This window comes from Rhinatrema bivittatum, chromosome 2, assembly GCF_901001135.1.
Source record: "Rhinatrema bivittatum chromosome 2, aRhiBiv1.1, whole genome shotgun sequence".
Classification (NCBI taxonomy): domain Eukaryota; kingdom Metazoa; phylum Chordata; class Amphibia; order Gymnophiona; family Rhinatrematidae; genus Rhinatrema; species Rhinatrema bivittatum.
Genome location: NC_042616.1, coordinates 238,997,604 through 239,012,881, shown reverse-complemented (window position 1 = coordinate 239,012,881; position 15,278 = coordinate 238,997,604). Strand labels below are relative to the sequence as shown.

Sequence of the window (15,278 nt, the reverse complement as noted above, 5' to 3'; positions counted from 1 at the left end):
TTCCTTCAGCAGAATCTCCATTAATTTTCCCACCACCAAGGTGAGGCTAACTGGCCCATAATTTCCAGCCTCCTCTCTGCTCCCACTCTTGTGAAGCGGGACCATCACACCTCTTCTCCAATCACTTGGCACCTCTCCCGTTTCCAGGGATCTATTGAACAGGTCACTCAGCGGATCCACCAGCACATCCCTGAACTCCCTCAGTATTCTGGGATGAACCTCATCAGGCCCCATGGCTTTGTCCATTTTCAGTTTTTCTAGCTCTTCCTATATGTTCTATTCTGTAAATGGAGATTTGTCTACTCCACCTCCATCCACAGTCTTGTTAACTAACGACAGTCCTTCTCCAGGGACTTCTTTAATGAACTCCAAATTGAAGTATTTGTTTAATATTTCTGCCATGTCGTCTTCTCTCTCCACACATTGATCCTTGTCACCTTTCAATTTCACAATACCACTTTGGACCTTTCTTATTTCTCTGATGTATCTGAAAAATGTTTTGTCACTTCGCTTTACCTCATTGGCAAATCTTTCTTCCGCCTGACTTTTTGCTTTCTTGATGACTCTGTTAGTCTCCCTCAGTTCCACCAGATATTTTCCCTGTGTTCCTTATCTTGGGATTCTTTATATTTCTTGAACGCTGTTCTTTTTACTTTTATTGTGTCAGCCACCTCCTTTGAGAACCAGATTGGTTCTTATTTCTCTTACTTTTGTTTATTTTTCTAACATAGATTTGTTGCTTTTGTGATTGAATCTTTTAGTTTGGCCCACTGTTGTACCAACTCTCCCATTTTCTCCCAGTCTTCTAGTTCTGCTTCCAGATATGTCCCCATTTCGACAAAGTCTGTATTTTTGAAATGCAAATCTCGGTTCTTTGTGTCACTTTTCCTTATCCCATTTGCGATGTCAAACCATATCATTTGATGATCACTGGTGCTGAGATGGGCACCCACCCGGACATTAGAGACATTATCCCTGTTAGTGAGCACTAGGTCAAGTATAGCTCCTTCCCTCATGGGTTCCATTACCATTTGTTTGAAGAGAGCCCCTTGCAGGGCATCCACTATCTCTCTATGTCTGGTAGATTTTGCAGAAGGGATTCTCCAGTCTACATCTAGCAGACTAAAGTCTCCAACAATCAACACTTCTCCCTTCTTTCCCACCTTTTGTATGTCTTTGACCAGATAGCTGGCAATTTCTTCCATTTGAGTCAGAGGCCTGTAAACCACACCAATGAAAATGGGTGCACCTTCATCTTTTTTTAGGACAGCCCATAATGCTTCTTCTGTACCCCATATTCCTTGCAGTTCAGTGCTTGGATATTGTTTTGACATAAAGAGCTACTCCTCCCCCTTTTCTGTCCCCTCTTTACTTCCTTAAGTTATAGCCCAGAATAGCTATATCCCAATCATGAGAATCCATGAACCATGTCTTCAATGTCCACTTCTGTTTAGCGGCTTTGCTTTTGAGAGGTGGCAGCTCCGCTTGAAGGGTTATTCAGAGCCTATGATTGTGACTCTGCTTCAGACAAGGAGGCCTTCTACGTCCTTGACTTATGTCCAAATGTGGAGAGTCTTTGAATCCTGGTGTTTGCAGAACAAGATGCAGACTTTGAAGGTAGATGTTCCGCAGATTCTAGCTTTTTTGCAAAGCGGTTTGGCTAAGAGTTTGGCCTATAAATCTCTTTGGGTTCAGGTGGCAGCCTTAGATTCCTTTCAAGGTAGGATTCAGGGAAGGCCATTGGCGTCTCATCTGGATGTGGTTCGTTTTCTCAAGGGGACAAAATATCTGCATCCTCCGGTTCGGAAGATTTGTCCAGCATGGAATCTGAACATTTAGTTCTTCAGGTGCTGTGTGGTCCTCCCTTTGAACCAGTTAGGAGGGTTTCTCTAAAGGTCTTAAACCTGAAGGCTGTTTTCCTGGTGGTTATCTGTTCAGCTAGAAGGATTTCCGAGCTACAAGCTTTGTCGTGCAGAGACCCATTCCTGCGTTTTTCGGAGGAGGGTTTTCTTTACATACGGTCCCTTCCTTTTTTGACTAAAGAGGTTTCCTCTTTTCACCTTAACCAGGTAATCAAGTTACCAGCCTTTCCGAATTTGTCTGCAGTTGCTCCTATGGCGAGAGAGCTTCACTTGTTGGATGTGCGCAGAATTATTTTGCGATATCTTAAGGTGACAAATGCCTTTCAGAGATAAGATCATCTGTTTGTCCTTTGCAGTGGCCCTAAGAAGGGAAATAAGGCTTCCAAGGGCACTATTTCATGATGGCTGAAAGAGACGATAGCTTCAGCTTACATCTATAAGGGCCAGTTGGTGCCGGAGGGGTTGAGAGCGCATTCCACTAGGGCTCAGCCAACCTCGTGGGTGGAGTGTCAACTACTTTCTCCACAGGACATTTGTCATGCAGCGACGTGGTCTTCTCTTCACACTTTTATCAAAATTAGCGCTTGGATGTGTGGGCACCAGAGGAGGTGTCTTTTGGGGAAAGTGTGTTGTACGTGGGTCTTTCGAGGTCCCGCACAGAATAAAGGGGCTTGGGTACATCCCACTTGTCTGGCCTGATCCGGGGTATGAACAGGAAAGGAAAATTGGTTCTTACCTGCTAATTTTTATCCTGAAGTACCACGGATCAGTCTAGAGACCTGTCCCCATCTTTCCAAAGACTTCCTCGCTTTTGGATGTTGCTGAACTGATATGTGATATACTCAGAGTAATAAGAAGTTCTGTTAGGTTAAGAAGGCCTAGTTTTCAGTGGGCTCCAACCTTTAAGCATTTCTTTGCCCCAGGTTTATTGGGGTTTGTTAAATAGACATCTTGGCTTGAGTATTTATTTATTTAACAGCTTTTCTATAGTATAGGTCAATACTGAGGGTCTGCAGGTGGCACGCTCGGTTATATAGCAGTGTCTCAAAGTTTTGTTCTCTGCCTCCATCTGCTGGTAGGGATGCATAAACCCACTTGTCTGGACTGATCCATGGTACTTCAGGAACGAAAATTAGCAGATAAGAATGAATTTTCCTTTAAGCCAGCCCACCTCTATGGTTGAAGTAATAGCTAATGCCATCATTAACATGGGATTTGCATGAGAGAGAGAGAGCTAACCTGTATGCACACTGATATGCACAAAACTCCTTGCACACCTTATTACAACAACCTCAATAGTAGGAAAATATATTATTTAAAATATTATACATGACAAAGATTGATGAGCTTTCCTTGAAATATGGGGTGGCATTGTTTTGAGCTTTGTTGATTAATGAGCTTGTTTTCTTCTTGGTAGGATTCAACTGCAGCAGAAACATTCCCCAAACACACTGATTCTTTATCACTTTGTTGGGATGCCTAAGTCTACCAGTTCAGAGCCAGCATTGATCATGAAAAGACTGACTTTAAAGGTACATTTTGAATTTGTTGGCCAATATCTGAAAGCATGTAAACAAAACTGTGTGCATTTTCAGATGTCTATGTGGTATGTAGAAACACCCACTCTTTTATCAATTTCTACTGTTGTTTTCTTATGGTTATAACTGAAAAGTTCTTTAAGCTGCTACACTGCAATTCTCATAAAGCCTTGAGGGATAGCCATGTTCAGCAGTGTTACAAATGGTCTTTTGCAGAATGCCGATTGGTTCATGCCATATATGTTGTGTCATTTGTGTCATAGCAGCCAATATGGATAAATCACTTTTAGTGTGTGAGATAACTGATGCTTATTCACCTAGCACAAAATTTTGTTTTAAATGTTCTTGGGCTGATGATTTCCTCCTTTTCTTTTCCGACTTCCAGCTCAGTTGAAACTGGCCTCTTTTGCTCTAGAGCACCCTGAGTCTAAATTTAAAATGATCACAGATGGGATGAGGTCCTTTTATATATATGTATATATATATATATATCCCCAGCTCCCAACTCAGCCCAGTGACAATACTCGGGAAGAGGCCACAGACTGTAGCTTTGTCCGGAACCTGGCTAATTGTGGACCCTAAATGTGGCCACTAGATGTCACTGCTGAGTAAGAACATTAAAAAAATGCCATACTGGTTCAGACCTATAGTCCATCAAGCCCAATATCCTGTCTCCAACAGTGGCCAATCCAAATTGCTTGAAAAAGGTATTTTGATTTTATTAATGAGTTATTTTATTTTCCTTACTTTTATTGCATTGTAAACCGTAATGAAGGTTTTACTGATACTACGGTATATAAAAAACTAATAAACTAGAAACTAGAGATCCAGTTCCAGTTTTTCAGTTCCATTGCCAGTGGGTAAGAGGCTGTGTTCCCCAAGCCTATCTGGCTATTTAATAGATGTGTCCTCCAGAAACTTGTCCAAACCGTTCTTTAATCCAGCTATACATCTGGTCTTGACTACATCCACTGACAACACATTTTAGTTTGATTGGACATTGAATAAAAATTACTTTCTTCAATTTGTTTTAAATATACTATCACAGGGGCTTCTCCACCTATCCTTGGGATCTCACAGCCAGTTTGGTTTTCAGGATATCCATAATAAATATGTTTGAGATAAATTTGCTTATACTTGAGATTCACAGGCCGATTCAGAAAAACGCGCGGGAGAGCTGGCGAGCGCACGCTCTCCCAGTGCGTGCACAGGCCACTCTCCTGGGCGTGCGATTCAGGAGGGTGACCTATGTAAATTAGAGCCCACGGTAAAAGGCACTAGGGACACTAGCGCGTCCCTAGCGCCTCCTTTTTGACAGGAGCAGCGGCTGTCAACGGGTTTGACAGCTGACGCTCGATTTTGCCGACGTTGGTTCTCAAACCCGCTGACAGCCACAGGTTCGGAAAACGGACGCCGGCATAATTGAGCGTCCGTCTTCCGACCCGCGGGCCAAATTTTAATATATTTTTTAAAATTTTTACTTTTTTTTTTACTTTTGGGGCCTCCGACTTAATATCGCCATGATATTAAGTCGGAGAGTGCACAGAAAAGCAGTTTTTACTGCTTTTCTGTGCACTTCCCCGGCGCCGGCAGAAATTAACGCCAGCCTTTGGGTAGGTGTTAATTTCTGAAAGTAAAATGTGCGGCTTGGCTGCACATTTTACTTTCTGTATCGCGTGGGTATAACTAATAGGGCCATCAACATGCATTTGCATGTTGCAACCGCTATTAGTTTCGGGAGGGTTTGACACGTGCTTTCGACACACTATTACCCCTTACTGAATAAGGGGTAAAGCTAGCATGTCGAAAACGTGCGTCCAAAGGCGGGTTAACAGTGTGCTCCACTGGAGCGCACCGTACTGTATCGGCCTGTCAGTGAGGCCAATATTCAGGAGACTGTTTAATGGACAAGTTATCTGGGTAAAGTTAGCCAGATAACTTATCCTATATATTAAGTGGGATAAATTTCATGCTGAATATACTTGTTTAATATTATCTGGCTACATGTAACTGGATAACTTTAAAACCTAATTGGCTATGTTTCAATATAGCCAGTTAGGATTTATCCAGTTAAATAGCTGTCAGGGTAATTAAAAAAAAACCCCATAAATCAAAGGGCCCACAACTCATATGTGAACCTTTGTCACTGATCAATAAATTTCCTGTGGTATTCGGCACCCCTCCATCCCAAAACATGCCCAATTTCTCTCTCCCCACCCTGACCAGCAACCTTTGCTTGATTACAAAATGAAAGTTCCACTCTGTTCCCATCCCCACCCTCACAAGAATGTGGGCTCACCCCTGGATTCCCTATCCCACCTTGCCCCGATTGTCCAAATCCATCTCTGCTGGGAGCTAGGATCTTACTCACCTGCTCCCAGCGGCTCCAACACTTCCTATCAGAACTAGTTGCCTGGCTAGAATTTAGCCGGATAAGGGCTGAATATAGCCGGATATGTCATTTAGATGGATATCTTATTCATATTCACTGTGGATATCCTGAAAACCCATTAGGCTGCGGGGTCCCCAGGACAGATTTGAGAAGCCCTGTGCTATCAGTTTTCTGGAGTATCCTCTACACCTTCTTCGCCGCTCAGTGTTTTGTAAATCTCTGCTATATCCCTGCTCATCTCTTTTCTATGCTGGAGCCCTAACATGTCAGCAAGGATCTGTTAATCCCCCTTTATTAGTTTTGTTGCCTTTCTTTGTACCTTTTCTAGTTTTGCTGTATCTTTTTTGAGAAGGGTTGACTTGAACTGCACACAAGTTGTGGTTGTACCATAGATCTATAGAAACATTCTAATAGCCTTAGATTTATTTTCTTTTCCTTTCTGAATAATGCCTAACATTCTATTTGCTTTTCTTGATTGCTGCTGCACACTGAGTGACTCCAAGGTCCTTTCCTTGAGTGGTAAGTCCTAAAGTACATATAGTTGGGATTATTGTTCTCCATGTGCTTCACCTTGCACTTAGCCACATAAATGTTATCTGCCATTTAGATGCCCATTTCCCCAGTCTTACAAGGTTCTCTTGAAATTCCTTAGAATCATCTTATATTTTAAGTACTTTGAATAACTGTGTATTCCAGATTTTATCTGTTCAGTCTTTACTTCCTTTTCCAGATTATGAATGAATAAGTAAAACAATACTGAGCCCCAGAAGATTTCTGGGGCACTCCACTATTCATCTCTCTCCATTGGGAAAACTGACTGTTTAGTGCCACACTTTGTTTCATTAGATTGCATTACAGTTCACATTTATACCCCATTCTTCTCAAACAGAAACGCAGAACAGTTCACAACATAATTATAGCATGCAATTTAGAAACAAGTCAATAAATATTATAGTTCAATTTATTATTTATAATTTTTTTAAATTTGACTTTTTTTATTGTGCAAATTAAATAATCAAACAATAGCCATAATCAGGCTTGAGTAACAGCTCTTACAAGACAAAACAAAAGAGCATGAATTTGGACCCCTTTTACATTTTATATAGGAGTAGTGCATTCCTCTCTACATCCCCCTTTCAGACATGGTAATAAGTAAATAGCATATAGCAAGAGTAATAATGGTGGTATAGGTAAATAGCAAGAACCACAATAGTACCCAAATATAGGTTCAATAGCAATACTGGTGAAGGACATCACCAAAGTTGACAGCAGATGTATAGAGGGTAACAGACAATGAAAAGAATTACATCTCCCCTCTTACATTCAATTATCTCAAAATGCTCAAGACACAGAAAGTAGCCATTTAGCGACAGGATGCCACAACAGTTCAAATTTAAATAGTATGTTACGTGAAAAAGTAGTTAGTTTGTTAAAGTAATAGAATTTTTCCATACAATGCTGGACATCCTTTATAGATGGGAAACACGGTTCTCCCAGGACAAGCAGGATGGTAGTCCTCACAGATTGGTGACATCATCAGATGGAGCCCGGCATGGAATACTTTTGTCAGAGTTTCTAGAAACTTTGACTGGCACCCTGAACATGCCCAGCATGCCACTAACCCCACACCCACAGGGTGGGGGGGGGGTTCCCCTCTTCAGTTTCTTTTTTTCCACGGAGCTGTTGCCTCGTGGTTTGTGGAGCTCTTCATTACTTTTTTCCCTCTCGGAAGAAATTCATCATTTTTTCACTGGTTTTTCCTGCTTCAGGGTCCCCCTATGCGCATCAGTTCCTCCAGCGCTCAGTAGAAAATTTTTTCATGTTGTGATCGGTTCCCGAGCGTCTGCCTCCCAGTGGCTGTCGGCCACCGACCGCGCACCGTCTTTTTTGAATGGTGACCTGTTTTCGGAAGTGCCCCCAGTGTCCGTGGACTATGTCTATCACAGACCCGCACAACATTTGCGTCCTCTGCCTGGGGCCTTCCCATAATGTTTATCAGTGTCCCACTTGTGTTCAGATGACCTCCAAAGGCCAGCTTGCCCGCCTGGACAAGATGGAGCACTTGTTTGGTTCTAGACAATCGGCTCCATCGACTCCAGTAAGGGTACGTTGAGCCGAGGGGATCGATCTGACTCAGGACATTTTCCCTTGGTGATCTGCTGTGATGAATATGGTATGGGAGATCATCCTCCACCAGCATCTGGCCAGTCAAAGGCTTTGGGATCATCTTCCTCGACGCCGGAAAAAGACCAGGCTGAGCACCAGGGAAAGCACTGACGGTCATCACCGTCCGGTGCCGGCATCGACGCTGGAGGGGCACCGGCTCTGGCGAACCTCCTTCGAAGCAGCCCCAAGGGGAGGAGGCCCCATCCTCCTCCAAAACCAGGAGCCCAGGGCATTCCCCACCAATCTCAGTGTCAGGTACCAAGCCCCCGTGGAGGCTCCGAGTACGCTCCGCCTGCCTTCTCCTCCCATGTCGGTGCTCGCTACACCTGCATTTCGAGAGGAGTTGGACTGCGTAGTCCAACAGAGATAGTGGATGCCCTGCAAGGGGCTCTCTTCAAACAAATGGTAATGGAACCCATGAGGGAAGGACCACAGAGCCTTGGATGCCCTGGGCCGTAAAGTCTTCCAGGGGGCTATGCTCATTGCCCATATAGTATCATATCAGTTGTACATGAATCAGTAGAATTGCAACCTCTGGAAGCAGGTCCAGGAGTTTGCTGAAGGTCTCCCACAACAGTTCCAGGAAGGCTTTGAGTCCCTTGTCCAAAAAGGGTTCAAAGCTGGCAAGCATGAAGTGCAGGCAGCCTACAACGTATTTGAGATGGTGGCAAGGATATCAGCGGCTGGTATTAGTGCCCAGCGCTGGGTCTGTCTTAAGGCCTCTGACCTTCGCCCTGATCCAGGAAAAGCTGGCCAACCTCCTTTGTACAGGAGAAAACCTGTTTGGGGATAAGGTCCGCGACGCAGTCACCCAATTGAAAGAAAATAACAAAATCCTGAGTCAATTGTCTGCTCAGACCCCTCCTCGGCGACCCCAGGAAAGCTTTCTACAGGCTGCAGAGATACCATCTCCGGCCTCACGCTCTTGACCGGCTTAAGCTGCCCCAAAGGGACATTCCCGACAACAGCGGGCACCTCGGCCTCAGCCTGCGCCTCAGCCTGGCCCTGCAGCTGGGTTTTGACTAGCGCAGAGAGAGCAGCAGCCTAACACCGGTGTCCATGGGTCCCAATCCACTGGTTGGGGCCGACTCTGCTTATTCGCAGATTTAAAGGACGCGTACACCCACACCGAGATCTTTCCAGGTCGCAGGAAGTATCTCAGATTTGTGGTGGGAAAACACTTCCAGTACAGAGTGTTGTTATTCAGGCTAGCATTGGCCCCACGTTTCTTTACAAAGTGCCTGGCCATGGTGGGGGCACACCTCCGCAGGCTGGGAGTGCATGTTTTCCTTTATCTGGACGATTGACTGATCAAGAGCACCTCTCAGACGGGCAGATCAGTCCCTGCGCTGGGTGTTGGCATCACTAGGGTTCGTTATCAACTACCCGAAGTCCCATCTCAGCCCGTCACCTCCATTAGACTTCATAGGAGCCCTGCTAGACACGGTTCAGGCAAAAGCCTTCCTGCCACACTCCAGAGCGGTCACTTTGGCATCCATAACGGAGGTGATTCAACAGAGTCAGCAGGTATCAGCAGGTATCAGCGCGGCACATGTTGAGGCTGTTGGACCACATGGCCGCAAACGTCCATGTTATTCCTTTGGCATGCTTTCACATACGCAGAGCCCAATGGACCTTGAGGTCGCAGTAGCACTAGGCTACTCAGGACCTCCAGGCTTGCATCTGCATCACTTCGTCTCTCCGGGACTCCTTGTCCTGATGGTGGATTCTCTCAAATTTAGAGCAGGGAATATCTTTCCAAACTCCCCCTACCCAAATTTCCTCACCACTGATGCATTCAACCTGGGGTAGGGTGCTCATGTAGTCGGGCTCCATACCCAGGGCCTGTGGTCCGCCCAGGAAGCACAATATCAAATCAACTTCTTGGAGCGCTGGGCGATCAGGTACGCTCTATGGGCTTTCAGAGATCGATTGTCCAACAATATTGTCCTGATCCAAACAGACAACCAAATAGCAATGTGGTATGTCAGCAAGCAGTGAGGCACAGGGTCATACCTCCTGTGTCAGGAAGCGGTCCAGATCTGGTCCTGGGCTCTGTCCCAAGGGATGGTGCTCTGGGCCATGTATCTGGCTGGAATGGAGAATGTGATAGCGGACAGACTGAGTCAAGCCTTCTATATTAGTTACGTCTCCATTTTTTCATGCCCCCCTTTTCCCCTCCCCTCTTTTCCTGCAATAGCAAGTCCTATGGCAACAAATCTCTATTTTTATTTTTGAGTAATTAATTTGATTTATTTTCAAGCCAGAATTTTTCTAGCTATTGACTAATTTTTGTATATTTTAATTTATTTTAATTTGATTGTTCTTTTAAAATTTTATTTTAATTATTGTAAACCGTTTTGACAAAAAATTTATTTTTTATAAAGCGGTATATAAATACTTTAAAATAAATAAATAAGCCTTCAGGCTCCACAAGTGGTCCCTGGACCAGAAGTTGGCGAATCAGATCTTCCTTCTCTGGGGGAGCCCAGACATGGACTTGTTCACATCCCCCTGCAACAGGAAGCTGACTCAGTTCTCTTCCTGTACAGTGCAGACTGCAAATCAGCCTCAGACACATTTGCCTGCCATTGGGGCAAGGGTCTTCTGTACGCATATCCTCCGATTCCACTTGTGACGAAGATTCTCCTGAAGCTTCAACAGGATCATGGGACTATGATTCTAATAGCCCCTCATTGGCTGAGGCAGATCTGGTTTCCACTCCTTTGGGAGTTGTCCCTCCGGGAACCAATCAGTTTGGGGAATTCCCCCAGATCTCATCACGCAAGATTAGGGCAGGCTGTGGCATTCCAACCTCCAGGCCCTGTTGCTCATAGCCTGGATGTTGAGAGGCTGACCCTGCAGCTGCTTGATCTTTCAGAGGATGTATCTTGAGTCCTGGTAGCTTCTCGAAAGCCTTCCACTAGAAAGTCCTCCGGACTGAAGTGGAGTAGGTTTTCCGTGTGGTGTGAGTCAAAGGCCCTGGATTCCTTCTCCTGCCCCACACAAAAACTGCTTGATTGCCTTCAGCACCTCTCTGAAGCTGGCCTAAAAACAAACTCCATTTGAATTCATCTGAATGCAATTGGCACATACCACCAAGGTGTAGATGGTATGCCCATCTCTGTGCAGCCTATAGTTGTATGTTTCATGCGGTGCCTACTTCAGTTGAAGCCTCCCCTAAGACCTCCCCTTGTGTCTTGGGACCTCAATGTGGTGCTAGCTCAGGTGATGAAAGCTCCTTTTGAGCTGCTGCACACCTATGACCTAAAGTACCTGACTTGAAAGGTCATATTTTTGGTGGTGGTCACTTCAGCACGCAGGGTCAGCGAGCTCCAGGCCTTAGTGACTTATCCACCTTATACCAAGTTTTATCATGAGAGGATGGTCTTGCGTATGAACCCTAAGTTCCTGCCCAAGGTGGTGATGGATTTCCATCTTAACCAGTCAATTGTCCTGCCAATGTTCTTTCTTAGACCTTATTCGCACCCACCCAACTTTCTATTTCTTTTGACAGAAATAGATTGGAAGTTGCCATTACCCAATACATTCTCTCTAATTGGCTAGCAGATTGCATCTCCTTCTGTTTTGCCCAGGCAGGACTGAAATTTGGGGATCATGTCAAGGCTTATTCTATCAGAGCCATGGCAAAGTCAGTGGCTCACTTGCGAGCAGTTCCCGTGGAGGAGATCTGCAAGGCTGCGATCTGGAGTTGTCTCCACACATTCACATCTCACTATTGTCTGGATAGGGATGGCCGACATGACAGTAGGTTTGGCCAGTCTGTCCTCCGGAATCTCTTTGATTCCGGAGGACAGACTGGCTTAGGGCCCATTATTTGTGGGCTTAGGGCCCAGACTGGCTTAAGGTCCATTATTTGTGTTCAGACTGTCTCCCCCTCTGTTACCATCAGTACTGTGGTTGTTGTGCCCATTGGCACCTGGTTGATTTCTGTTGGTCCCTATTTGTGTTGGGGAGCAGCCTGTAGCTAGGGATTAACCCATGTCTGAGGACTACCATCCTGCTTGTCCTAGGAGAAAGCAGAATTGCTTACCTGTAACAGGTGTACTCCTAGGACAGCAGGATGTTAGTCCTCACAAAACCTACCCACCACTCTGTGGAGTTGTATTTCTCCTACTTTTTTATTTCATTTTATTTTATTGTAATTCTGTGTTATGAGACTGAAGAGAGACCCTGCGTGGACACATTTTATAGAGCATACTGGGCAGGCTCGGTTCTAGAAAGTTTGACATACGTTTTCTGTGCGAGGCTCCATCCAATGATGTCACCCATGTCAGAGGACTAACATCCTGCTGTCCTAGGAGAACACCCATTACACTTAAGCAACTCTGCTCTGTTACATGTGCCACTCGTGGCAGGCCTGTGTCCGGGCCCACTTACCCCCAACTGCCAGCTCCTGCTCCTGGTTCGACCTCCCTCGCAGCTGTGGGCAGCTGCCTGTGCACCTGAGCTTCCTCTGTTGTCCCCGGCTCCTCTGTGGACTCTCCAGCTCCACGGCGGGCCTCCCTGTGTGGTCCGTTGGGAGATGCCGCCGTCCAGCGCAATGCCGCCCTTTAGGCGCGCGCGCCTGTTTGAGTTTTAAAGGTCCCGCGGCGGGGATCCACCCCGCAGCCCCGGATGATGATGTCACTGGGTCCCGGTATATAAGGCCGGGCCCAGCCAGTGCTTCCTTGCCTTGGCAACAGGTCTCCACACTTGTCGTGGGCTCTTTCCTGATCCTGTCTACGTTCCTGGTTCCTGATCCTGTCTACGTTCCTGGTTCCTGCTTCTACCCTGTCCTTGTCCTCTACCTTTGCATTGACTTCTGGCTTGACCCCTACTTTGCCTGACCGCACTTCTGATTGACTTATGGCTTCACCCCTGCTTTGCCTGACCATGCTTCTAATTGACTTCCGGCTTGACCTCTGCTTCACCTGGCCATTTTCGGACTGACTCCTGGTTTTGACCTGTGCTCATTTGACCGCCTGTCTTTGTCTGCCGCCTGTCCCGACCACTGCCTGCTCTCCAACGCCTCTACTGGTTCTACCCTGGACTTGGTCTTTTAGGCTTCCACCTTTTACTACTTGGGCACCACCTGTCTTGCGTCCTTTACTCCATTGGCGTCCGGGTCTCTGGAACCCTGCCTCGTCTGGACTCGTCTTCTTCTTCCAGCTACCACTGCTGACCTCTGGCTGATCCTGACTTCATACCCTGGTAGTCCTTGGATGGAGGCCCACCTAAGACCAGTCGGCCCCAGCACCCAAGGGCTCAACCTGCGGGGAATGTGGGCTGGTATTGGCGAAGCTCCAGTCGACCTCCGTCACTCAGCCAGCTCCGCCTACTGATGGTGGGGACCCATAGGGCTTGCCCTGCAGGTAGCATCAACCCCACCTCGGGCCAAGGGTCCACCTCCGGCGCAGCCTGCTCTTCTTTCACATTTAAAGAAACGACTTCAAATTGTGCCATCACAACCCACTTCATTTCCTAAATTTGCTTGTAGAGTCTCCATTTCCCAAATCAGTATCCTAAAGTAGCCCATCACATCGAGATTCGTCAAATTCCAAATCCCATCCACACACCACCTCCTTTGTGTTTATCCATCTATTTTAACCTCCCTTTTGCTTCCCAACAACCCATCTTTCTTGCTCTCCCCTTCCCTCCCCCTATCGTCCTTTCCTCTCCCTCCCCATCCCCCTTGACCTACACTCCTTACTGTATTCAGTCTGCAGTACCCCCTTCGCAGCGCCACCCTTCTCTAGAGGAAGTCCCTTACCCTCTCAGTTACCCCTCCTTTCTAGTTCTTTTTTTCATATATCACACATAACGCAAACAATAAAACATAAACCAGTCCATCCAATAGGCTCTTTTAACAAAAAGAACATTAAAAGCTAAAAATTCTTCATCCTTCATTTTAAAGATAAAGTTTTATACTCATTCCAGGATCTGTAACATACAGAAATTCAGAAATGATGAATTGAGACAAAAGAAGGTGACCAGATTTTTAACAATCCCTAGATCAGACAGCATGGGCCTCAGAAAATCCATATCCTCCTGAATGTCTGTAGAGCAGCTTGCCTCCTTTCCCAGTTCTCTGCCATTTCAATTGAGCATCTCTGAGTGTTGAATTCAGCTGTATTGGTGTTTATACTCTAGCTGGGACCACCAGATCTGCTTTCTTCAGAGCTGTTTCTACCTCTGAACACAATCTCATTCGGCTGGTTACCCCATTTATGGACAATGCAATGCCAAACGGGAAGAGCCAACGATCGTGAATGTTTTCTTTCTGTAAAACTTTTGTAACTTTCCGTAGTTCTTGCCTTCTATGCAAGGTAGCCGGAGCAAGATCAGCAAAAACTGATATGGAATGTTGCCATTCCAGGATCAACGTTTTCCTGGCCAGGGAAAATATTTTATCTTTTGTAGCAAAACTAAGAAAGCAAACCACTATGTCATATGGTCTCCCAGCAATTTGAGGACCTAATGCCCATTGGGCTTGTTCCACTGCTATCTTTGTCTCAGTCCCTGACGAATCTGCATCAGATAATATGGCTTTGCTGATAGCTGTGACCACATGTTTACAGTCCGCATAATCTGGGATCTCCAGCACCCCTCTGAATCAGAGATTGCAGTGTTTGGACCTCCTTTCAAGATCTTCTATTTTGTCTTGCGTCACTTGTTGTTCTTTATGCCATTCTTGAATTGCACTCTGAAACTGATAAATTTACTCTGCATGTGCATCCAGCTTATTCTCCACTCCCTCCATTCTGTGTCAGATCTCCATCAGCTCCTCCCAGAGCTCTGCCACCATTTCAACCAGCTCAGATTTCATGGTCTGCTTTCTTTATGGAGATCGCCAAACTAGGAATGGAACTCTGCCCTCATCGGCATGTCACCATTTGTATTTTTATTTGTTTTAGCCACTTTCTCCGTGCACGCATCTGGGCAATCACGGCTTATTTTAGATTCTCCGGCCTCTTCACTACTGTAGCATTCGCGAATGAGAAGCGCTTTATATCAACTGATTTCTTCTTTCCTGCCATCACCACCACTGGTCTAGGTATCAAGTCTTACACAATTTGCTGTGTCTGAATCGCTAATACTTGATATGTCAGCCGAAAAAAAAAAAATGTGCGGACCGCAGGAAACGGAATTTCCCGCAGGTCCACGATTCTGGAACCGATTCCGGCACCCAATTCACATCTCTAATAAATATCATCATCATTATCATTGTTACAGACACTCTATTCAATCCTTTACTACCAATATTACAACTCTTGCATTTCAGAAATTTCTTAATCAATTATTGCAAACATAATAAAC

General features: G+C 45.6%; 1 protein-coding gene across 6 annotated transcripts in view; it reads left to right on the top strand.

The window, feature by feature from the left end:
- NPHP3 (nephrocystin 3) overlaps positions 1-15,278 on the top strand; it is a 232,133-nt gene that overhangs the window by 113,644 nt on the left and 103,211 nt on the right. For all 6 annotated transcript variants that reach the window (XM_029589318.1, XM_029589315.1, XM_029589314.1 and 3 more), the window contains one exon: positions 3,280-3,394. In XM_029589318.1, the coding sequence (XP_029445178.1) occupies positions 3,280-3,394 (115 nt within the window). The remainder of the gene's footprint in view (positions 1-3,279; positions 3,395-15,278) is intronic.